General features: G+C 35.0%; 4 protein-coding genes and 1 long non-coding RNA gene across 8 annotated transcripts in view; 3 read left to right on the top strand and 2 right to left on the bottom strand.

Moving 5' to 3' along the window:
* On the top strand, window positions 1–3,970 carry LOC118742971 (synaptobrevin; the record flags this gene model as incomplete). Its single annotated transcript, XM_036475415.1, is given in 2 exon segments — window positions 1–208; window positions 3,714–3,970. Coding segments are annotated over 2 exon segments (282 nt in total), but the record flags the coding sequence as incomplete, so codon positions are not given.
* LOC118742968 (protein grainyhead) overlaps window positions 1–23,908 on the bottom strand; it is a 305,196-nt gene that overhangs the window by 163,831 nt on the left and 117,457 nt on the right. The gene's annotated exons all lie outside the window — the stretch shown is intronic.
* LOC118742970 lies at window positions 14,848–18,201 on the top strand. Of its 2 annotated transcripts, none has more exons than XM_036475413.1 (6): window positions 14,848–15,021; window positions 15,108–15,252; window positions 15,318–15,443; window positions 15,517–15,666; window positions 17,709–17,922; window positions 17,983–18,201. In XM_036475413.1, the coding sequence occupies exons 1-6, from the start codon at window positions 14,888–14,890 to the stop codon at window positions 18,048–18,050; spliced, it is 837 nt and encodes a 278-aa protein (XP_036331306.1). In that variant the 5' UTR covers window positions 14,848–14,887; the 3' UTR covers window positions 18,051–18,201. The 2 variants fall into 2 exon arrangements, with proteins under 2 accessions (XP_036331306.1, XP_036331307.1); XM_036475414.1 differs by having other exon boundaries at window positions 14,888–15,021; window positions 17,709–17,899.
* Window positions 18,261–23,908, bottom strand: part of LOC118742969 (histidine decarboxylase-like) — a gene marked incomplete at its 5' end in the record, with an annotated part of 6,020 nt that continues 372 nt past the window's right edge. Inside the window, 7 exon segments of one of the 2 annotated variants that reach the window (XM_036475411.1) lie at window positions 18,261–21,086; window positions 21,440–21,601; window positions 21,714–21,765; window positions 21,865–22,010; window positions 23,198–23,452; window positions 23,519–23,787; window positions 23,844–23,865. In XM_036475411.1, the coding sequence (XP_036331304.1) occupies window positions 19,993–21,086; window positions 21,440–21,601; window positions 21,714–21,765; window positions 21,865–22,010; window positions 23,198–23,452; window positions 23,519–23,787; window positions 23,844–23,865 (2,000 nt within the window). 2 annotated transcript variants of the gene reach the window in all.
* The window catches only part of LOC118742973, a 5,649-nt gene continuing 2,681 nt past the window's right edge, over window positions 20,941–23,908 (top strand). The window contains exons 1-4 of the long non-coding RNA XR_004993411.1: window positions 20,941–21,116; window positions 21,339–21,639; window positions 21,717–21,791; window positions 21,854–22,027. This is a non-coding gene — a long non-coding RNA (uncharacterized LOC118742973). The remainder of the gene's footprint in view (window positions 21,117–21,338; window positions 21,640–21,716; window positions 21,792–21,853; window positions 22,028–23,908) is intronic.

The following is a 23,908-nucleotide window of genomic DNA, read 5'->3' as shown; positions in this document are numbered from 1 at the left end:
GTCGGTATTATGCGAGTCAATGTAGAGAAAGTCTTGGAACGTGATCAAAAACTATCGGAATTGGGCGAGCGAGCTGATGCATTGGAAGCTGGTGCATCACAGTTTGAGCAACAAGCCGGTAAATTGAAACGCAAGCAGTGGTGGGCCAATATGAAAATGATGATCATTATGGGTGTGATCGGTGTGGTGCTCTTAATTATCATAATTGGTGAGTACATACAATTTTGTTTTACTAGTTCTATACATTGATTAACAATAATTTAGTTCGTATAGTATGGGATTTTAATTCATACATCTCAATATGGCTTATAACATTTGGACTGTGATGGAATTTGCTTAGGAGATTTTAGAAACAGCTTGATCGTTTGAATAGTTGAAGATGTGTATTATTTGGTTTCTAATCACTGCTTTGCGTATTTTCACTATTTTATATTTACATACATATTTAGTTTTTAATTTTTAACTATAAATAGGCCTTTTTGCAAGTCAAATTTAAAATTTATCTGCCCTTAAACACACATTTGTTGACCTCAGAAATGTGTTTGAAGGCCAGATATATTTCTGTGTTCGTGTGGGATAGTAACTTATGTAGGCAAGCTGGCTTTTGTATAATGCGGCATTCCCTTTATTCTTTAAACGACAAAGAATTTTTTGATGAGACTTAATAAAAACATTGACCTGTTAGTATCGGAACTATTTTTTGCACGGTTATTTGCAAAAAGTTCTTCGACGGCTCGGTGCCAGTAAATCATTCGCAATGGCCGCAGTATACTAAAGCCAGCCTTTCGACATAAGCTACTATTCCATTGGAACACAGATTTTAAAAGCTGCTTGAGAAAATTATTATTTGTTTTTTGAAGATGCTAAATAGGTAAATTTCAAACATCACATACTCCTAACCACTTTCTATTCATTGGTCATTGTAACGCAAATTTTTAGTTTTTGAGTTTCAGGGCCGTTTTTACAGTGCAGATATAACCATCTACATTCGTTAGTTAACTTTCGTTTTACGTTACGTAAGTTACAAGTTAACTGCTGAACAAGAGTTACCTCGCACTGTGATAACGGCTCTTAATATTTCATACTCTCATCACAACTACTTATGCTTTAGTATTTTGTTATTTATTTACGTATAACCCTCAGTCTAAACTATTCTCATAACCACTTAGCAATTCATCTGTGCCGTATATCAAACTTTATTAGCCGTTTTTGCTTCAAATCGATCATTTTCTGTTGAGCTGATTTTCTCTTCCAAGCTTATTAACTACTCCATAGGGATTATAAAAGAAAAAAAAGCCATTGAGTATTTTTTTAATGTAGGCGAATGATACTTGCGATGAAATATTTATTGTTATATTGCTACGATTTCCGCTGCTGGTAGCGCTGGTGAAAACGTAGTGATGTAAATTATTGATGCCTGGTGACAGATGTGTTTGCTTACATGACGTGACAGTGTCGTTCTATCCGTCAAGTTGTACTTGGGTTGACTCGTCCTCTGACATCCCACGAGGAACTATTTAGACAGCAGTTTTTTATTTCCTTTACCGGCCATTCTCCAAGCACCTGCTTGCAAACGACTAGGGGACTTTTATTCAGCTTATAAGTTTATTGTGGTGTGCGCCAACAAGGATAAGGGGCTATCGAAAGTAACACCGAATATCTCTGATTGACAGTCGGAATTTTGACTCTATCGACGTCCATGTTCTTGTCCTTCGTACAGGTGGTAAAAAGTGTGGCTGCCATGTTTTTGGAGGTTACTCATATTGAAGAATCTGACTAGGTCCTCGAGGTGGTCGTTGAGCTTCTGACACATGTCGCTGCTTGTTGCCATTAGTGAGCAGTAATCTACTTAGGAGAAGATGAGACACACTTTACTGGTGGCGGGATTTTTAAGGGATACAGTTTGAACAAAGTGTCAAATGTTACCTCGCCTTGTGCCACACAGTGCTTGATGCTTTGCGGCCGCCTTGTTGTTTTGTTTCGAGAATTTAAAACTGAAGGGTAAAGTGGTCCAAAAATGTATGTAAAAAAAATATGGTCGGATTTTTGATGCCGCCACCCCCTAGGATTGTTATATACCAAAAAAAATATACCCATATTTTTTTATTTTGAAATAAAAAATAATTTAGATAGTGCTCAAAGCGCTCAAAGTTTTCCATGAATTTTATATGGAGAAAAAAACATCTTTTCGTAGAAATAGTGTAGAATTCTTAAAAATCAATATTTTTCGATCGGAAAACTTTACTTATCTTCAGGGGATTCCCAGTAATAATACTCAATTTTACAATTTTTTCATGGTAAACGAACCGCGACAGGATGCCTCCTGATGACGCCTCTACATCACCTTCACGACGAGGCCCAGATACTCCCGGTAAAGGAGCATAACTTAATGCTCTGCAAGCAGTTCCTCGCTGGGAGCTACAGACGTGGCCATCCCAGCGGGCAACTGCTCGCGGAAGAGCCCTCGCCACGGCACGTCAGGAGGCATCTTTACGAACTGACAGACGAAGTCCAGAGGTATATTAAACAACCTCTGGACCCGACAACCTACCGACAGGCCCTCAACGGCATTCACAGGGAATCAGTCTCAAGTTATGTAGACTCCCGCCCTGTGAACGGACGTGGACGGGACAGAACTTTGTCTGCCTCGGGAGACCCGCAGAACAATAGCCCAACTTCGCTCTGGCTATTGCAGCAGGCTCAACAGCTATCTGAGTAGAGTCAACGAGGATGTGGCCAACCAATGCCCGGCATGTGGAGAGTCGCCACATGACTCCCGGCACCTCTTCACATGCCCTGAGAATCCCACTCAGCTAACGCCCCTGTCCCTATGGACAGCCCCTCTGGAAGTAGCACACTTCCTGGGCCTCCCCCTAGCTGAAATAGACGACAACGATGATGGATGAACCGTCCCGAACGGGGCTTAGTAGCCGCTACAACAACAACAACAACTTATTGGCTTGCTAACTGCGCCTTTTACCAAGAAGAGCAGGGATGTAGGATCTCTAAGTGACATTACCAACTTTTGTATAGAATACGTTCCATACAAATTGTGCACAGCTCTTTACAGATTTATAGAAGATGAAAAAAACTTATTATTTGAAAAATCGCAGTTTTAAAAAACGTTTCTTTTGCATTGGTTGGAACGGTATATTTATCTGTCATATCATTAACATTACGGTGGCTTTTAGACTTTTGGTTTGAAGTACTAACAGTTATAACGTCTTCATTCAAATTAAATTTTGTATTGCATTTAATTTCTTTCATATTCGAATGGTGTCAGTTGAATTTATACTTTAGGAGTAAAGCCAAAAATGATATATTTTAAATATACACATGTCTTGACCAAATTTCGTTTTTTGTCACTTCTTTGCTTTTTTATTTACAGTTTTGCTCTTTAATTAATTGGTACCAATTTTCGAAGCCTTTTTGATCAGCATTTTAAGTGCTATGCATAAAACTATATTCGTTATAAGTGTGTGTGTGTGTGTAGTGCTTGTATTTTCCATAGATTTTAGTAAAAACAAATATGCGTAAATTTTGTTTAAGTAGGAAAGCGTTGAGGTTTGCGTTGACACACCACGTCCGTTAGCCATTTTCTATAAAGTGTAAGTAAATCAACGCTAACTCATTAGCCTAAAATTAATTTTTCTAAATCACTACATAGAACATTTGTTTATTTTATATTAAATTTTTTTCTTTACCATTTACAGTTTCCTTCCTGCCATCCAGCGGCAGCAGCCCAAACACGCACAATGAAGTCCAAAACGGTTCTTCTTCACCTTAAACAAGCTCAAATGATTGCAGTGGCCTTGCGGTTCATGATTGTTTTGTTTGAACGCCGTCGAAATCGTGATTTACAAGCACAAAATGCCAGAACACAATCAATATGTATTGAACCGAATTTTTTAAACAGAGCTCTAAAAAAATATCTTAAAACAGTATACAAAAATATATATACATGCATAAATACATATAACTACAATTAATACATATATACAATGTATGCCTTACATATAAAATTGAAATTTGAATGAAATTGTAATCTGATTTGTAAAAGAATTTGTTTGATTTATACGTTTTTTCGTTTTTTTTTTTTATAAAATGGTTAAAGGTCCTTTGTAATGTACGAGCTATTGTGTTGGTGTTTTCGTGTTAAAATTTGTTAGATGAAAAACAGGAAACGCATTACTTTGACGTTTGTGCATGCGAACTTTAAAACAAAATTTGTAAAATTAAATAACATACATTTACACAACTATTTTAGAATGAGGTTTTCTGCGATTTTGAAGTATTTACATTATACACACATACATTTACTAACTTTGTATGAGAAATTTAATGAAACTATTTACATGCATAAATACATATGTATACAAACTTAAAAAAATGTAAACTGTATACATCTGAAATAAATTAAGCAAACTTCTTAAAAACATTAAACGCCTTTTTATTACTATATCACATTGGAAAACTTATTTATTTTTGTAGATAATCGATTTTGCTTAACTTTGTACAAATTTAAAATTAATACTCTTATATTAATAATAAAAACACGAATAGTTAATATGCAATTGAAGGATACAGCTCTGTACTTAGTATACGTTTCATGTAGTTGCAAAATTACTGATTCGTAACACGCTCTATTTGCTCAAATAGTAATACGCACATCGAATAAAGCGTCATGTAGTTCATGTAAAATAGCGTTCCATACATATGAGGACCATATTTGTCCAACCAGACGAATTCCGCACGACTTAGCACTCTCCCACATATTAATATGTACTGAAAATTATAGTTAATAGAAAAGAAAAAAATATAGCACTTTTTTGTTGAAGATATTTTAATAAATTAGTTTCTTTGTTTCGGTTAACTTTTCGTTAACTTTGACAACACTATAATATCTGAGTAACCGTCTGTTCAGAAATGCATCGAGCTCAAGCATCAGGCTCTTATTTCTAAGCTATAATTAATGGAAGTGGCTTATTTGCGCAGCCAAGCTTCAATTCGGCATTTAACAGTGGTTGCGCGTATTGGACATTTCCATCAATTAGAGTTTACAAATAAAAGGCACTGATGCTTTGGCGTGATGCATTTCTGAACAGAGGGATCGTCAGATCTTAACCACTACCATTTAATCTTGTCAAATTATTAGGTTGCTCAATGAAAATTCCTGCAGGTACCCCTCATTCTGCCTTTCACCTGTAAACACTGCAACGCCCTACAAACACTGCACCAATGGTCTTTCTTTCTAGTACTCTAAAGTCCGCAATATGATTACGTTAGTATTTATATGATGAAAACCGAGAAGAAATAATTTGCAGGACAATTCTGGCAACTGCCTTTCAACTCACCACAAGACAATTGTCAAATCTGGCAACTATCTTGAAAGCTCTTTTTGCCTCTCGCAAGACTAATTGAAATATCTGCTAACGAGGAAATTTTACTGTCTTTTGGCAATTAACTAATTTAAAAGAGATCTAAAAAAAGAAAACATAAAATAAAATAGGTTCATGAAAATAAAAAGTTAAAAAAAAAAAATTTCTTTTTAAAACAGTATAACACCGTGCGAGAAAAACCAAAAGTTTCTAAAACACACGAAAAAATCAATATATTCACAAAACTAGGAGCCAAATATAGTATAACTGCGTTTTTAATTTTTCTGTCTGGCGTCAGGGTTTTTTAAAGGACTTTGAAATTTCTAAGATATGATTGAATAAAAAAATTATTTAAAAGATTTGGTGCATTGTAGAGTAAAGATAAGGGTATCAATTAAAACGAAAAATTCTGTAGACTTGAAAAAAACTAACTTTTTTGGTGCATCCTGACGAATAAGTGTTGAAAATTTCCTTTTAAAACTTTATCCTTGAATATCCTTGGAAATTTCCAATATATATTTTTGAATAAAAAAAATATATGTCAAGGACTAATATGTAAACTACCATATCCTCGAATTTCGTCCTTCTAACTGTATTAGTTTTAGATAAAAAAAAATCTATACTTCTCTTTATAAGATGTTGATAGTTACAATAAATGTATATAAATGAAGATACTGGGATCATTACACTGTACAGCACTCGGCTGGGTATTGGACCAAACCGATTTTTTTTTAGAGATTGAGTCATAGGTAAAAAAGTAATTTCTCCGTTTTTCGAAGTTAGCCTCCGAATTCGAGATATGAGCCTTCGAAGTTCGAAATATGACCTTTGGTAAAAAGTGATTTTTCATTATTATATGTAAATAGCTAAAAAACTAAAAATATAGACGTAGTCCGCCTTTTGCTCTTATTTAAATGGTATATAACTTTTTGTGTGCAAGCTTATATTACAGGTGCTATAAGGTCTCAAAGGTCGGCACTTCGAAAAATTAAAAACCTTAGAATTTAAATAATTTTGAACTGATTTTAAAAAATATGGCATGGTTGTAAACGTGATTAAACCCCCTTTCTTCTGATATGCATATTTGTATACTTCGTATTTAAAAATTTGAGACAATCATTTAAAGGGGAAAAATACTTTTTTTTATAAAAATACTTTTTTTTATAAAAAAAATATTTTAAACACAAAAATTACAAACCGATAAAAAAAATGATATCGTTGTAAAAGCAATCAAACCTTTCTTCTAATATGCGTATTGGGGTGCTTCGTATATAAAGAATTGAGAAAAAACACTGCAAAGCAAAACGTATGTATCTTTTATAAAAAAAAATACAAACCGATTTTAAAAAACTTTTGTCGTTGTAAATGATACCAGAAAACTTATACTTTCTTAAACTCAAAAATTTCTTTTTACATTTAAAAAAAAAAAAAAATTATTGAAAAAATTTTGTAGCTATCAATGTCATATAAAGAGAAGTGTAAAACTAATAAAGTTAGAAGGACGAGATTCGAGGATGTAGTAGTTTACATATTAGTCCTTGACATATTTTTTTTTTCAAAAATAAATATCGGAAATTCTCAAGGATATTTAAGGATAAAATTATAAAAAAAGACATTTTCAATACTTATTCGTCCAGGGGCACCGAAAAAATTAATTGTTTTCCTATTCTACAGATGTTTTTCTTTTAATTGATACTTAATTGATTGTTATTGTACAATGCACCCAATCTTTTGAATAATTTTTTTATTCAATCATATTCTAGAAATTTCAAAGTTTTTCAAAAAAATCCTGACGTCAGAGAGAAAAACTAAAAACGCAGTTTTACAATATTTGGCCCCAATTTTGTGAATTTATTGATTTTTTCGTGTGTAATTTTCCAATTAAAAGAAAAATAAATTAAGAAAAAAAATAATAATTAAGTTCCTAAAAATTAAATGAAATAAAAACAAATCTTTATTTTTAATTTAAGTTTCTCAAAAAGAAGAAAAGAAGAAAAATTTCCCTTTTAAACCAAACAAACCTAAAAATTAAGTTAAACAAGAAAAAAAACAAAAATGAAATCAGTACCTAATTTTTTCACATATTTTTTTGAACAATAAAATTCAAAAATTAAAAGATTATTAAATTAAAAACGGAGAAAAAAACTAAATAAAATATATAAAAAATCCGCTGCCCGAGAATTCGATCTCGGATCTATCGAATGGCACGCCAGTGCTTTGCTCACTCGGTCATGAAACGGGGCAAGGGAGCTTTTTTTTATGAGGCTTTCGAAACAGAAAATATCAAAGAAGAAAACAATTCTTTCGTTATCAAATGAAGAATACTTACAATTGACATAAAGAATATCATTATCAATGTCAGAACCATATCGAAATACGGGCTTTTCAACGATATCGCGACTATAATGCCCATTGAGGTGACTACAAAACATCGACCAGTCCAAATGAATATAAATTCTGGCTTGTGCAAAATGTAATCCTGTGAATTGAAAAAAAAGAGAAAAGCAAGTAGAACATAGGAAGTCATAGCATTAAAAATAATTTTGTTTGGCCAAACGACACATTCAAATACATAACAGATTAAATAGATTTAAACAAAAAAAAAAAAAAAAATGATAACAGCGTTATTTTTTAAAGCATATAAAACCGTTTAAATTTTTAAGAGTGGGCCAACTTTGAAAATTTAAGCGTCCTAAACATTTGCAGTTAGAAGCGTAGTGGCACATAATCCAAATTTATTCGGTTTGACAAGTAATACAATTTCGGGGGTTCACAAGTTGTTAGAACAGTATCATTTCCATAATGTCGCAAATTTAAATGCAGTTAAAATCAGGAACCGGATGAAAAATTTGGTCGGTTCGGTTCAGCGGTTCGAACCGTTGTTGCACTTTTGGATTGGTTCGTCAAAGCGGTTTTTTGGTCTTTGAACCGGGATTTCGGTTCGGTTCAACGGTTCGAAAAACCAAAAAATAACGCGCAAATTTAAGTGTCAATTGTCAAGTGCAACAACGCGCAAGGTTAAGGGTCAAGTGAAATGGGCTGTCTTTACATTTGATATTATCACATGGTAAAAAAACATGGTAGGTATTACCATGTTTAACAAAACGAAAAAAGTGGGTACATTTATCTATTGAAAATTGGTTTAAACGAACCTTTAAACCATTAATGAAAGTGGTTCGGTTTTCGGTTCGGATCAAACATTTGTGGAAAATTTCGGTTCGGTTAATGGTTCAGTTAATTAATAGAAAAAAACGGTTTTCCGGTTCAAAACCGGTTCGGTTCAAAACCGGTTCACGTCCCTGGTTAAAATGTTTGTGGTAGATGTGAAACAAACTAAAACTTTTTTCTGTCTTGTAAACCCCTTAAGTTAACAATTTATATACTTACTTGCCTGCAACACGCCAACACGATGCTGCTTATTATCACAATTGATGAAACTATACTCGAATATACCAAATGCATATTAATGGAAGTGGAAATCGGCATTGCAAAGGCGACAGTGGCAAGCTGAAGCTTTGAAAGAGGGATAACAAATAAATAATTTTTTATTTAGAGCAACTGTTATTACACCTACATATAACTGAAAGAAATGTAAATCTGACTATCGAGTGAAACAGGTAAATTTATGGTGAACATTGAGATATCCTTACTAATCCTCACTACGCTTTCACGCTTTAACTACTCAACCGATCATCATAAAATTTTGTACACTGGTGTCATTTGCCCCAACTTAAAATATAGGAAAAATGTAATCTCGATTAGACAAGGAGGCGTGACACCTCCCATACAAACGGAATTTTTCATACTGCATTTCTCAAGAAATATTTTTGATAGAATATTGGAACTTGGAATGGAGATATATAAAATCATTATCTACTCGTGGATGAGGGCTGCCACCTTTTAAAAAATCAAATCCATCTTCAATGAAGGGAGTTATTTATTTGAAAATTATATTGAAAAATTTATGTCAAGTGGCTTCAAAGAGCTGTAGTTCGAATATAAGCGGTATCTTTAATAATAATAATAATAGATTGGCGCTTACACATATGTTAGTGTTTGGCCGAGCTTCTCCACCGATTTGTGGCGTGCGCCTTGATGTTGTCACACAGAGCGGAGGAACCTACAGTTTTACGCCGACTCCGAACGGCGATTGTATTTTTTATGAGAAACTGTTTTTTCATGGCAGAAATACACTCGGAGGTTTGCCATTTCCTGCCGAGGGACGACCGCTGTTAAGAAAAAACCTTTTTCTATATTTTTTTTGCGATGTTGCTTTGACCAGGGTTTGAACCCAGGTCTTGCGGAGTGGAAGCGCGCACTGCTTACCACTACACCACAGCGGTATCTTTACGTATGTATATAAATATAATTCGTTATAGATTTTCGTATCCATACGCTTTTTAATACAAATTTTATTTTTTTATCACTTCGTAGGATCTGTGTTCGATCCCTGGTCCGGGCAACATCTGAATTAGAAAAAGTCTTCCAACTAACAGCAGGCGCCCCTCGGCAGGCAATGACAAACAGCCGATTGTACCTAAATATATCTGCCTGCCTTCAAAGAAGCTTCTCATAAAAACCATTTGCTATTCGGAGACGGCGTAAAATTGTAGGTCTCTTCTTCCGAACACTTGGCAAAAGTTTAAGCGCCAAAATATTATTATCAGGGAAAAATTAAGGATATGCCCACGAAGACATTACCGCGTGAATTTCAAAAGTTAAATATATTCAAAGAAATTATGGCTGATCCTCTGTGCCCTAACTCATTTCTTTTTTATTATTCTCGAGCCTTGAGATGACTTTTCTATCGAAATAATCTTTCCCTATTGAGATCTTCAGTTCAGTGGAGTCTTCTGCACTCTGCTTAGAAATCACTTATCATAATTTCCACGAAATGTCATACTTACCATTATTCCTGTATAAACGTAAAATCTCACTTTACTCCTGCCTTGGGATAGTAGATTATAGAAAAATACCAAGCACATCAGCATCACATAGCTTATCGTGAACGGAATCAACGAGATGTAGTAGTGCGAATTCACAAATTTAACAAGTCCTTCGCTGCAACAAAAAATACGTGAAAAGAAAAGAAAAAATCAACATTACCGCCGAATTGAAACAAACTTACATCTGATATAGTAGTTGCCATTGTAATATGGCAAAAAGTAGGTAACCTAACGCATGCGCATGCACCTCCCCTACGAAAGCGCTATGTCCCTTTCGCATAGCGCGTACTCCTTCTGGCGTATCATCCTCCCCTTCTTTAATTTGTAGCCTAATTTGTGTGTCGGATTCATCTGTGATTCGTCGTTGCAAAACTTTTGCTGAGCCTTCCGGTTGTACATCTCGAGGACTTTCTCCTCTTTCTGCTAATCTTAATGCCACTTCAGCAGCTTCTGCTACGGTTGGCTTAGTTCCAATTACCTTAACCAACGGCATTCCACTTTGAAACACATAAACCGATGTTAAGTATACAAAGGAAATTTCGACTGCAAATAGTTTTTTATTTTGTTGGCATTCGATGTCAATGCTGGTTTCATTGTAATAGGATTTTTTAATGTTTTTTATTAGATTTTTTTGGGTGGCCACATTTACAAATTTATTTATACATGTGTAAGTGGCTAAGTATATTGTTAGGAAATTTCAGAGTACATATGCAACGTAAGCGTAATTAAAAAGAACCAAATTCTGCAATTAAAACTGCAGTCTAAATAGACAAAACCGTGGTTCTTAAATTGATTAAGGCCTTAAAGCGCGCAAATGATGGGAGCGCTTTCAAGTTTTAGTCATTCAAACAACCCATCGTCTTATATTTCATGAAAGTCAACGGCCAAACAAAATAACTAACAAAGATGGCGCTCGTCGACATTGTGGATTCTCTGCCTTTATTCCTGACCACACGGATAACTGCCTGGCTAGCTCTTTCTCCACTCACCTCTCGTCTAGGGATGGAAGCATGGGAGGCAATGGGTGAAAAGTGGCGCCGATGAGTTTTTACACGGATGGATAGAAGCTTGACGGAGGTGGGGTATTTTGGGAACTCTCCGTCAAACTAAAATTTTGGCTTCCAGATCACTGTACCGTTCACCAGGTAGAGGTGGATGCTTTGATGGCGCGAGGTAAATATCTACTCTGATAGTCAAGCGGCAATCAGAATCTTGGGATATGCCTGATCCCTTTTTCGGTCGCTGCTGAGTATTTACTAGTTACTTATATTGGTGCCAGGAAAGCCACCTTCAAGACAGTCGCACCGAAAATAAGGAGTGGGAGTACTCTAGTATGCTATATGTACACCAATCACCAATCCTTGGCGGTTGACTAGCGTGTCAACTAAGCGAATGCTGGGGGAAAACCACCAAATTTGCTACTGAGGGTGGACAAGAGTCGGCCCATGAACCTCGTTGTGAGCCACAGGGCAACAACTTTCAACTATATCGATTCGACTTCATGCGGTGAGACTGAAAATCTCTCGAGATTCTTTCTGACAGCTTGTACGACGGAGAGATGGAATAATCTCCACATTTCCAAGATTGCGGTCTTAACACCTAAGATCGCACGTCTTACCCAGTACTAATCAACTCTTAGGAATTGATATATGCCGTCTGAGTAATTTGGTTCGTCGAATCAATACTTTTGGGCAAAGTGTGCCCCTGTTTGAGGCAACAAGCTTAACCTACCTACCTACCCCAACCTATGTCATTAAACGGCATTACTTGCTTTTGTTTAGCTTCCGAATTTACATCTGAGTCAATATTTTCCATATAGTTTAGGTTAGTTTGTGGTGGGTGCGCTCATTCAAGTCCCGTTTGACTTGACAACTTAGTCCGGTTTTGGTACGGTTAGGTTAGTTAATCTTAAGTTTTTAAGTCCATTGTATCTTTAAGTTCATCTGTTTTGCATTTTATTCAAATATACCCTGGTGAGTGATGCAATAATATAAAGGTATATATAATAAATATAGATAAGATTGTCTTTAAAGTTTGAAAAGAAAATCCATTTTCGGTTAGACTTTTATTTTGTTTTAAAAATAAAAGCAACAGAAGGTCGTACATGCATTATTGGATATTTGGCTGAGCTTGCCATACAAAAGAAGAAAGTTTGTAGTCACCTCCTTAGTTTGAAAGCTTACTTCGAGAGGTTTTGGGCGTCATAATTTCCTCCATAGTCACCCTCCAAGAACGCCAAATAATCGGGGGTTTCTATAACTTTTAGACCTCCGAGAGTAATCACAAACTTTTTTCGCGATCCCTTCTTATTACGCAAAGTCAGGGACCTACAGAGTTGTTAACAGTTTTTTATGGTTTGGTGAATAGTGTCTGTTAGTAGAGGAAAAAATTTCATAAAAATTCATATTTCAGCAATATCGTAGTATATTTACTAATTTTCGCCGCAACTTATAAGGGGATTTTCCACTGAGCGTAATCCACAGTATTTTTGCGTAGAACTTCTTTCTGAAGAGTAAGTCGCGCAAGGCAACTCGAGATCTTCGTTCGCCTTTAATGACGGCATCCAGGGGTGAGGGGATGACCAAGCTATTATTGATTGATGAGTCTCGATTAATGCCTGCCTGGCTCAGCGCATAGTGTACGCATCGCTGCACCTGACCTTTGACATTCATGAGATGACTTTTGCAGGGTGGTCCCAACGGTAATATCCTGACAGGAGCTGTTGGCCAAGGCGACAACAGAAGACGTGTAGGGCCAGTCTTAAGAGCCATAGTTCTGAAACTATAACCGGACAGCCAATCTCCTTATATGTACAGTGGTCGAAAAAATTATAGCCGCACCACATACAAGTTTTAACATATTATTTGTTTGTTATTTAACTTTGTTTTTTTTATATGTATATATATATAGGTACTTCTTTAACAAACACCGTGTAAATTCAAGTCTCAAACTAAATAGGTGCAATATAAACAAATAATCAACAAACTTTCGTGAAAATTTCGATCTTTTTAACTAGTTTTCTTTGAAAGGTTTTGAGTATGTATGTAGTTTTGTAGCCCATGGAATTCTAGTATAATAAATAACAAATTTCAAATGGCTAAAAATTTCCGTTGATTTTTTCACTTGCGCCACCTATCGGCACACTTTATTTTGAAACTTTCTTCTTAATGTACACAGGTAATATATACTTATTCTAAATATGAACTAAATCGACCATAGACGTAGTTTTTCAACATATATCGAGCCCCGCGCCACCTACCGGATACCATTTTTGTGGATGTGTTTATTTTCATCAGACCATAAATACGGGGGTTTCAAAAAATTCTGCTATCTTGTGAATTAATTCATCCTAACAAACATTTAAGTTTGAGCTCAACTTGAGGGCAAGTGGAGAGCTATGGTATTTCTCAAATCTCAAACATTGTTTCTCAATAGTACCTTAAGTGGAGCATTCTGAACAAAAAGTGTATTTTTCTTTGTATGAAAATAGGACAGTTTCTCAAGTTGAAAAATTCTAGTTTTCAACTTGAACTCCAATGTGATTCTCCAATTGGTCTCAAACATACCTATCATTGAAATACTGAAATTGAAATAGTAAAATAACTTAAAACTTTTTGATTGAAACGACATATGTACATAGATGAATTTAAATAATTTTTTATTTTATTTCTCCTTTTGTTTTATGTAGTTAATCAATACCGTATTACAATAATTCACTTCACAATATACAGTCCTATAGTAATTCTGCCACTTGATTCACTTCGCGTTTTATTTTCTTTGAAGATTATTTACTTTTTGTTGGTAATTTTCCTTTTTATATAGCTTTATGGCCTTATTCATAAAAAATAAAGTAGCTTTATAAAAGGTTTATAAATTGAAAAATGTATGCAAACGCCAATTTATAAAGCTCTTTAAACCTACTTTATTTTGTATGAATAAGGCCAATAGTTTTTCACTTGATAATTAAAAATTCGTTTCTCTATCACTTTTTACGTATCTTTCGGTTAGAGATGAGTTGGAATTTCTCCAAGGTTGGAGAAATATTTTTTTGGTATTTGTGCTCGGGATGCTTCATATTGCATTGTCATCGGTGTTTGAGAGCTAAGTTTGAAGTTTCAGGCCTCTGGCTCATGGGGAAGTTGTGTAAAAATTTATTGCAAGATATATTTTTAAACACCGGGACAGGTGAAACTAAATACAAGCTTGTAAAAACAACGCGCACATAACATGAAAACCCTAGTTTAGATTATTTTCCGTAATGCATTTACTATTATATTATTTGTACGAAATTCAATTATATAGTCGAGGTAAACCATCAAGTTTGTATACATATTTCCCATTGTGAATACCTGCTCTAAATTTTGCTCATTTCACTTTTTTTGTGGAACAATAAACTTCATAATTGTTTTGAAAAATTATCAGTTTGTTTTGTATACAATAAAAAATTAAAAAAGAAATAGTTTATAAAATAAATCTTAAATTTGTAAAAAAAAACACATAACTTCTGGTAGCAGACCAGAGATTACAAAATTTTCAAGTGTGTTTTGAGCGCCAAGTGGCACAATGGCGGATGATCCCATCAGATCACGTTTATTCCAATATCGGCAGGACCGTTCAAGATTCGCTCGCATTGTCTATACATTGGCCTTCATCTTCTTCGCTATATCAGTAATACAATGGATCATAATGATCGCCGTGTAAGTAGACACTATTTGGCTGTTGTGATTATGGTTTTTTAATTAAAATTCTTGTTTTTTTTCTTGCTTTCTCCTCCCCCCAACAGTGATGGACTGCGGAACTTCATTATTGATTTTTACTTTATTTCTATAATAGCGCTGCTTATCAGCATGTTAATGGTTACAGCTTTTGTATTCTTCGAGAATCTACGCTTTTCAGCGCCATTAAATTGGATTATCGCCATTATAATAGTAAGCGCGAATATGAAAAAACGCATTATGATTGTCTATAATGGAAAAAAATCTATATATTGTAGGTTATCATGATGACATGGGGTCTTTCACGCGCCATAGTTGAACCGGAACTTTTGCTTTTCGCCGTTACTGTAATAGTGGTACTAGTTTTGGCCCTGGTTTTTATATTAATTGGAGTATTCATTAATGTAAGCTGACGCAGCCTCTAAATTACAATTTTCTGCTGGTTCTAATGCTTGGTTTTTTTTTTTATATTTTCAGCACGATTTTACATTGGATGTGGTGATAATGTTTGTGGCTGCGGTTATATTTTTTATTACATCAGTATTCTTGGTGATGCTGCAACTATTGTCGGGCGTTAAGATAGCCTTTTACTTATATTCGTTATTCATTATAATAACCGTACTAATGGTGAGTATTTGGGCAGGAAGATATTCTTAATTACGCTGTATATATATTAACTACTTTTAGAGGTTATTGAAGCATTTATCTCATTATCATGAAAATCCTTTAAAATTATAATTTTTTTTGAAGGTTTTGAGATATCAAAAGTTAGTTTGACTGGATTAAAATATTTGAAGAAAAAATTATGATTTTTTTGCTTCGTACAACAAAAATGTTATCCTTTTTGTAGACTGAATTGGACGTTTCGAACAAGCACTGCTAACGTCTTCTAAATCAGGCCTATATTGTTGATTAATCTACAAGTTCCACTGCATTACCTTTTACTTAGGACCCCAGACGCAATATGCACTATGCACTATGAAAATCTCTTAAAAACTAGTGAGTGCAAAAGTCATTGAAATACCCAAGTTTTAAAATTAATCGTGGCACATGATAAACGCATAGTTTTAGATTGCATTTAGAGCTGCTAGAACTCAGAACGATCACGGGCGTACTACAATATTGACCGTAAATATCCCGAAAATTGTTGGATTTACTTGGATAGCTTGCCTTGGGATGCCTTATGCTATGCCCTGAGACTCTTCTACGCAGTGAGCATCAAATCATCCCAGTTCAGGAGCACCACAATTTTTTATTGGGCACTCCAATCGTTTGTTTGCTTGTCGCCAGTTTCTTCTACTTTGTGAAGTTCTGTTTCGAACTATTTTACCAAAATAGTGGATCTGACTAAGCGGATCCGCTGATTTCCATTAACTCAGCCAAACTACACAAGTTGAGAGTGAGGGAGTGAAGATGCTCATGTGGAACTACTTAAAAGCCTTTCTATATTATAATTGTTAAAGAAAAGTTTCAATTAAGTACCTATGGCTTTCCCATCCTTAATGATTCTATAACCTGAAAACAATTTTAATATGTAGCCTACTCAAATAGTTCGGGTTCGGTGGCGGCTTTGATCGTAAATAAAACAAATATGAAACATTCGGGTTAAGCTTCGGTTTCGGCGTTCGATTTATTTTGTAGTTTAGATATATTTATTTGCCGCACCACCTGGGTAATGATTGCAGTGCTCGTAAATGCGATTTTTTCCGAAACCATTGTTTTCAAATCCAGACTATAGCACAGATCGTTTTGAAATTTTAACAGAAGCTTCACAAAAATTTACATACATACATATATTATTTCGAGATATAATTTAAGGCGGATTTCTTTTTGTAAAAATTCGATTTTTTTCAAAAAGTGCAAATTACCTACGTTACTCCTATATTCAATATTAGGTAGATGAATAATCTTTTTGATTTTTGGTTCCAAGTCTTATATCTTCCGAGATATGTGTCCACTAGGAATGTTAAGTATTGAAAATGTCCTTTTAAAATTTTATCCTTGATATTTCGCAATATTTGTTTTTGAAAAAATTATATATTAAGGACTTATATAACATGCTCGAATTTCACCCTTCTATTTATATCAGCTTAAAAAATTACCTATTCGTCCTTGTGAATTCAGAAAATTTAATTTTTTTTAATTCTAAAGAACTCTCCTCTTTCATTTGGTACCCATTTTTTTATTCAACATTGCATTGAATTTTTTTAAATAATTTTTGAAATTAATCATATCTTTGAAATTACAAAGTCCCTTAAAATAAATCCTGACGTCTGAGAGAAAAATAAAAACGCCACTAAATATAAAACGATAGGTTTCAAACCCATTTATTTGTTATTAATTTTATGGTAGGAGAACTAATCCCGGGCTTGTATTAACGATATACTGATAATTCCGGGATCGTATAAAGCGAAAAAATTAACATCCTTAACCCCCCCCCCCCCCATTTTGACACTAAGAAAAAAGCTGCCTTTGTACTAACTGATAATAAATTTTTTTTTCCAAACCTCATTCCTACTTAATAAATTCGCCAAACAGACATCCGATTTCTTGTTTCATACTCCCGTAAAACACTATAGATAAAATTTAGGCATTCTTTCCGGCTGCTAGAGTGGTGTTATAATACCTTAATCGTATACTGCCATATCCTTGCCTTTATATCATTTCAGTTCCTCATGTACCACGCACAAACTATAAATGGCTATCGATATGCTGAAATGCGGATCAATGATTATTTGCTGGCCGCACTCATTATCTACCACGATATGGTGCTCTTGCTGATCATGTCTTTCTACTTGATCGCCAAAATATTTGCTTTAGCAGGTGGCACGGGACTACTAAGTCTGAGAGGCGATTCATGGTGCGTATTTTGCATATACATATGTATGTATGTAAACCACATTCATCTAGCATTTAATAAAAATTATAATTTCTTCAAAGCAGCTGTGGAAATGAAACCGAATCTGAGCGATCGGCTGACTACGGCGGCAGAGAGACTTATCCACTTTTAGCAAGCGAATAATGGCTGCGCAATTTTTCTTTTTAAACTATGCGCATATGTAAATCGTCGCTGTTTTGCTATATAAATTGTAATGTAATTTGTACTTGCTATATGTTTGCTGTATATGTATATAGTCGGTGTATAAATATACATAAGTATATAATAATGAGTATTAAAAGTATTTTCAATCAAACAGTGTTAGATAACACCAGAACATTTATTTTTGATTTAGTTTTACATTTATTTTCAAATTTGGACATACTAAGTATTTGTATAGAGATTCTTCTTTTATTTCATGAAATTTTAAAATAACATTCTTTTTGGCGTTTTGGTAGAGCATATACACAATTACATTTAAAAGCACAATTTAAGTTTTTTAAAAATATGTATTTGGAGTGTTGTCGACTTTGATTATAATATTAGTACATTCAGAAAAGTGTGGCTTGTTCATTTTGAAATTTTTAAATCATGTAACATTTTGGTTTTGAAATTTTTACTATTCAACAAGTCGCTTTTATTTTTTTTTTAATATCTTTCTGCTGTGTATTTACTCAAACTATTTTTTTTTACAGCTAAAAAATCTTTTATACGATTTTATACGCCTAAAATGGCATTTTTTTGTTGTTTGTTTTTGCTTTTTTCTAGTTTTTTTTAGCATTTTTTTACATATTTGTACATGTATGTAGTTTAGTTCTTTGGTAAACGTAGATACATACATATCTATGCAGCATGCAGACTATTTATAATTATGTTTTTATAACTTTACTTATGGATTTATGAATATTTTTATTTGTATGCAGTAGTGAACATGTTTTTGTTGCTTACAACTATGTATATATGTTTATTATGTATTTAGATTCATAAGATTCTTAACTAATAATCAGTGTTCATTTCGCAAAGATGTTCGTTGCATTGGATTTCTAGGAAAAAAATTTTTATATGCCAGTAATATTCATAAATGTTATTCACTTTTAGGGGGATAAGATATATTTTATATAGATTACATATGAGTATAATATATGGGGAATATTGCTGAATATTTTAGTATGTATTTTCATACAACAATTAATAAATATGTATGTATGTATATAGAGTATAATATAGTGATTATTTTAGTATATATTTAGCATTAACACTTGTTATAAGATATTCTTCGTTAAGTGTTAATGCCATCAAGTCCTTTACCGGAATTGGATTGAAATATTTTTCAAAGTTATATATTTAGATATACTGTTTGTTCAAGAATTATACGTTTTCAGCGTAATATTTATTTGTATAGACATAAACAGAAATTGAATTAGTTTATCATTGAAGTATTTTTTTTTTGCGTTTTTTTGCTACGATTAATGTAGATTTTCCAAATTATTTATTGCTAGCACAGCAGAAGATTTTCCACCCTTCCAATACAAATGTATGTAACCTTTTAAATACGAATATCTTCTGATAGATTTTTATAAAATAAAAAAATGAAATTAATTAAAATGAAAAATTAATTAAAATAAGTAGAATTAAATACCATTTATGTAAACTAAAATTGAAATAAAGTTAAAAGAATATTGAGCTATAAAAATAAAAATCCAGATAGGACTAAATTGTACGAATCGAAAATATTGAGATTCTTTTTTTGCAAGTCCCAAATTTTCGATTCATACCAAAGAAATAATACGATCACATACATAAATATTGACAATTCTTTAAATTTCATTAAAGAAATAGCATTTTTTATATATTTTCTTAAAATATGGTTAAAATTCCATTCCATTTTTGCCTAATAATTACATACATCTTTCCTTAAGTTCCGTCCAAAGTCAACAGCAAACTTTACCAAATACAATAATAGAATGTATGTATACACTATAACTATGCGCTATATTTAACAATCCTAATTTAAATCAAGTTCTTATCTATCACTCCTTCTCTTCACTCACTTCCGAGCAAGCGTCCAACCAAAATCAGCCTAGATCTAACGACGAGGAACGCGACTGTACACCCGATGATGTGATGGAGTATTCTTCCGAGCTGCCACAACACGCCACCTGCCACGCATCCGCATCCGTTTCGTCTTCAGAGAGCGTTGCAGCATTCGCTGCAAATGAAGCCAACGTCGCTGCGGCCGACCCCACAGCCACCGCCGGCGTCATCGTCGTTGCCATCGCGGTCGCTCGACCAGTGGGCGCGCTATAGAATCGTGGTACGTTTTGTCGTTTGGACAACAGCTGCGCTGGCATACTACACGTCTCAGCTTGCGTTGACGCGGATGATATGGACATACATTCGGATGCGCTTTCATCGATGCTGGGTAGCGTCGAAGTGGAACGCATTGAAGCGCTCTCCATATTTGTAAGACGCGCTGGTATAGCGCTAGCGCTGCGCACCGAAACCGCAGGTGCAGTATCGAAACTGTGAAATAGCGCGGTCCACTGCGACTCGGCGTCAGGTGTATCAGCGCTGCTAGGTGTGGTCGGTGTGGCGCCACCGCTTGGTGTTCCCGCATTTATTATAGTGTTAGCAAAGTAATTGTTGTAGGGTGCCACAGCTAGACCCGCCTCCAGGTAGCGCTTGCCATGATAGACTTCCTGCATGGTATTCGCGCGTATGAACATACGCGCTTGCGATTGCAATTGTTGTGTGGAATTGTTGTTATCCACATTTGGTTGCGCTGCGGCAGATGCTGGCGGTGGCGGTGGCGGTGGCGGCGATGGTGTGGTACGCAGCGAAGCTGGTGCAGTTGATGAAGTTGGCGCGAGTGTTGGTTGTGTGTTGGCGAGAAGTAGTTTGCAAGTCGCAGCAACTAACTGTGCATTTGATTTTTCCAATGCACTACGGTCAGAGGACAAATCGTCGGCTATCTCATCGGAAACTGCATCCACAGTAGCGTGCAACGGTTTATAGGGGTTTTGTGATGTTTGCGTGGCGGTAGTTTTGTGTCGTGGCGATGGTAGCGGTGTGCTGGGAGAGGTGATGGAATGTTGACTTAGATATTCAGCTGCGATCTTCGTCGTGGAGTAGGCGGGCGGCGTTGCGCTGCGTCTAGCCGTTGGATAATCTATGCGTGCAAGGTGGAACAAAAGATTAAGTGAGTAATGTAAACGTAAAATAAATGCAGTGCGCAAATACTTAGTGGATATGGTCCGTCTTATTGAATGTAAAAAAAATAAGAAAAAAGTAAACAAATACATTTTAAAAAGTGCAAGTTTTTAGACAAACCATAACTCTATGCGCAACTGCACCGATTTTAACTTGTAAAATATATAACTAGTCAATTAGTAATCGAGCTCTTCTCTACTTTCCACTGCAGGTGAAGCTTCATTAAAACAACAATAGCAAGAACAAATATGAATACTCTACATCATTTAGCATTTGCAAGGCGGTTGGGACTACTCTACCTGGACTGCATACCTTCCGTGGACTCTTCACTATCCTCACATATAGGATTTGGATTTTTAATTTTCTTCACTGGTGATGCCGTGCCATTTGCTTCGGTACTTGAATTATTGGTACCGGAATCGAAAGAGCTCTGCACAACCACATCCATATGAGAGTCCAATGAGAATTGTTTGCCTGTGCGGGAACGTCGAAAAAGAATAAATAGCCAATCAGTAAGGCAAATTAACGTGTACTTTGATATATTTTTAATATTTTTTTTTTTACAATGTATATATTTCTTTCTTACCAGACATTAAAATACCTCGTACACGTCGCCGCATCGATGGTGATTCCTGATGCTGTGAAAAATCATTAATAATATAAGGTAAATTGTCAAATATATTAGCAACAGCAAGAGCAAATGTAATCAACAATATTTACTTATAGTGATTACTTACAGCAATTCGCACACCAGCATAAGTTTTGGCCAAAAATTCATCTGCATCGAATATGGCTGCAAATGAACCGTTGACGATTTTCGGCGAGAGTGGTGAATTTGATAGTAGTAGACTAGAGCCGAAAGCTTCATTTTTCTCTTTAGCATCTACGGAATCGAAATGGGTATGTATGTAGTCAACAACTAACACAATATAATGTATATAAATACGTATATAGTACACTGGTCAGAATGGATTTAATATGTGCCGTAGCGGGACAATAAATAGGGGCGCGACAATTAAAAGTTTTAGCTGTTTTTCTTTCACTTTTATTGCGACACCTGAGTGGAAGATCGATCTATCTCGTCAGGCAGTTCGAAAACGCCCTTTCTCAGAACACTTTTCAAGAACGCCCTAACTTTGAATCCGGTTCAAAAACGCCCTATCTCAGCACATTTTCAATACATTTTCAGCTGAGAAAGGGCGTTTTTGAACCGTATTATGAGATAGGGCATTCGGCAACGAAATTCTGAAGTTGGCCGTTCTGGAAAAGTTTTCTGAGAAAAATTAGGAAAATTTGCCAAAGTTTCATCAAAATTTCACACTTTTTAATTTCAATTCTTAGAAAAAGTTTTGGTAGTTTTTGGCAGTTTCGTCGAACAACACCTGAAGAGCACTTTACACTACAAATACTCAGATAGCTCGTGGCCTTAACCGTAACCGTTCCGGTGAGAGAATCGGCCTAGTAGCGTTAGACTTGTCACGCTGCATCATGGCCCACTCTCTCTCACAGGCACTCAAACTGTGGACAGAGAATTGTCCGAACCAGGTAATACCAAAATACATTGATTTTTCGTATCTCCAGAACAATAAAAAAAAATGGACTTGACACCTTTTCACCCTTGGATGGCGATAAGTAAAATCACTATGAATAGCCAACATGTTTTTACATTAGGGTGCCTCGCCAAAAAATTGTTGCTCTTTTTTCGGAATTACAAAATGTATTATATTTTATATATATATTTACGTGAGCTGGACCGATTTGAAAATACCTCAAAAAATCTCATTATTTTGATTCCGTTGATAAAATGTTTAAACATTTTTACGCAAAACTTTTATCTTGACTTGAAAAAAATATAAAAATTAAAACGAAATTTTTTATTAAAAAAACTCGATTTTTGGAAGTATTTTCTTATCCGACAGGCTCACGTGAATCTTATTACTTTTCTGAAATATAATAGGTTTTATAACTCGGTTGGAAAAACACTAGGTACTGATTTTTTTTTTTTTTTTTGGATGGAGAGTGATGAAACCTAATGTACATATACATATAAGATACATCTTCCTAGCTTACCTTTCAAGTAAACCTTATTTCTATTCGATATTGTAATATTCATCTCATCAAGTATCATAGAGGCTACACGTCTTATCTCATTCCAATCCTTTACTATGTCATCGACAGTTGTGTTAGTAGATGTTACCGTAAATCGTATAACATATTTGCCCTTTAACGATGATGGTATACAGTGAAGATTACCGCGATGATTTAAGCGCTTCAAAAGACGTTCGGTGATTTCATTTTCACCCTTGATCCGAAACACCACCATGCCTGGAAGATTATAATTATGCATTAATTATGATTTCTCTAGAATTGAGTTTTCAAGTCACTACATACCCAAGTGACGTTTTGCTGGTATCTCAAAACGGTGATCGGCCAGCACCAACGCTTCAAATTTTTGCGCCAATCGCACTCCTTCACGTATATGCTTTTGTAAGCCTTTGATGCCGAACGAGCGCAAAACGAAGAAAACTTTCAAGGCGCGAAAGCGTCTACTCAGCGGTATCTGCCAGTGCATATAATCAATGGAGACACCCGAATTTTCGTGCTGCAAATAGAGCGGCTCCACATTAAAAGTGCGATGTACGGCGGTGCTGTCCTTAATCCTAAAAATGAAGAACCTTTACCTTAGAGCCTCATCGATCTCTCAAAAGCCACTCACCACAATGCTGTCGCATCAAAATGTACCATCAACCACTTGGATGGATTGAAAGCGATTGAATCTGC

This window comes from Rhagoletis pomonella, unplaced genomic scaffold, assembly GCF_013731165.1.
Source record: "Rhagoletis pomonella isolate Grant_MI unplaced genomic scaffold, Rhpom_1.0 Rhpom_scaffold_00007, whole genome shotgun sequence".
NCBI classification, from domain to species: Eukaryota; Metazoa; Arthropoda; class Insecta; order Diptera; family Tephritidae; genus Rhagoletis; species Rhagoletis pomonella.
The sequence above is the reverse complement of the archived record's forward strand: the minus strand, read 5'-3'. Positions and strand labels throughout refer to the sequence as shown.

Coding starts and splice junctions, on each gene's coding strand:
- LOC118742970 (XM_036475413.1), top strand. CDS start 14,888: ATGGCGGATGATCCCATCAGATCACGTTTATTCCAATATCGGCAGGAC. Junction 15,253..15,317: donor GGATTATCGCCATTATAATA/GTAAGCGCGAAT, acceptor TATATATTGTAG/GTTATCATGATGACATGGGG. Junction 17,923..17,982: donor CGTATTTTGCATATACATAT/GTATGTATGTAA, acceptor TCTTCAAAGCAG/CTGTGGAAATGAAACCGAAT.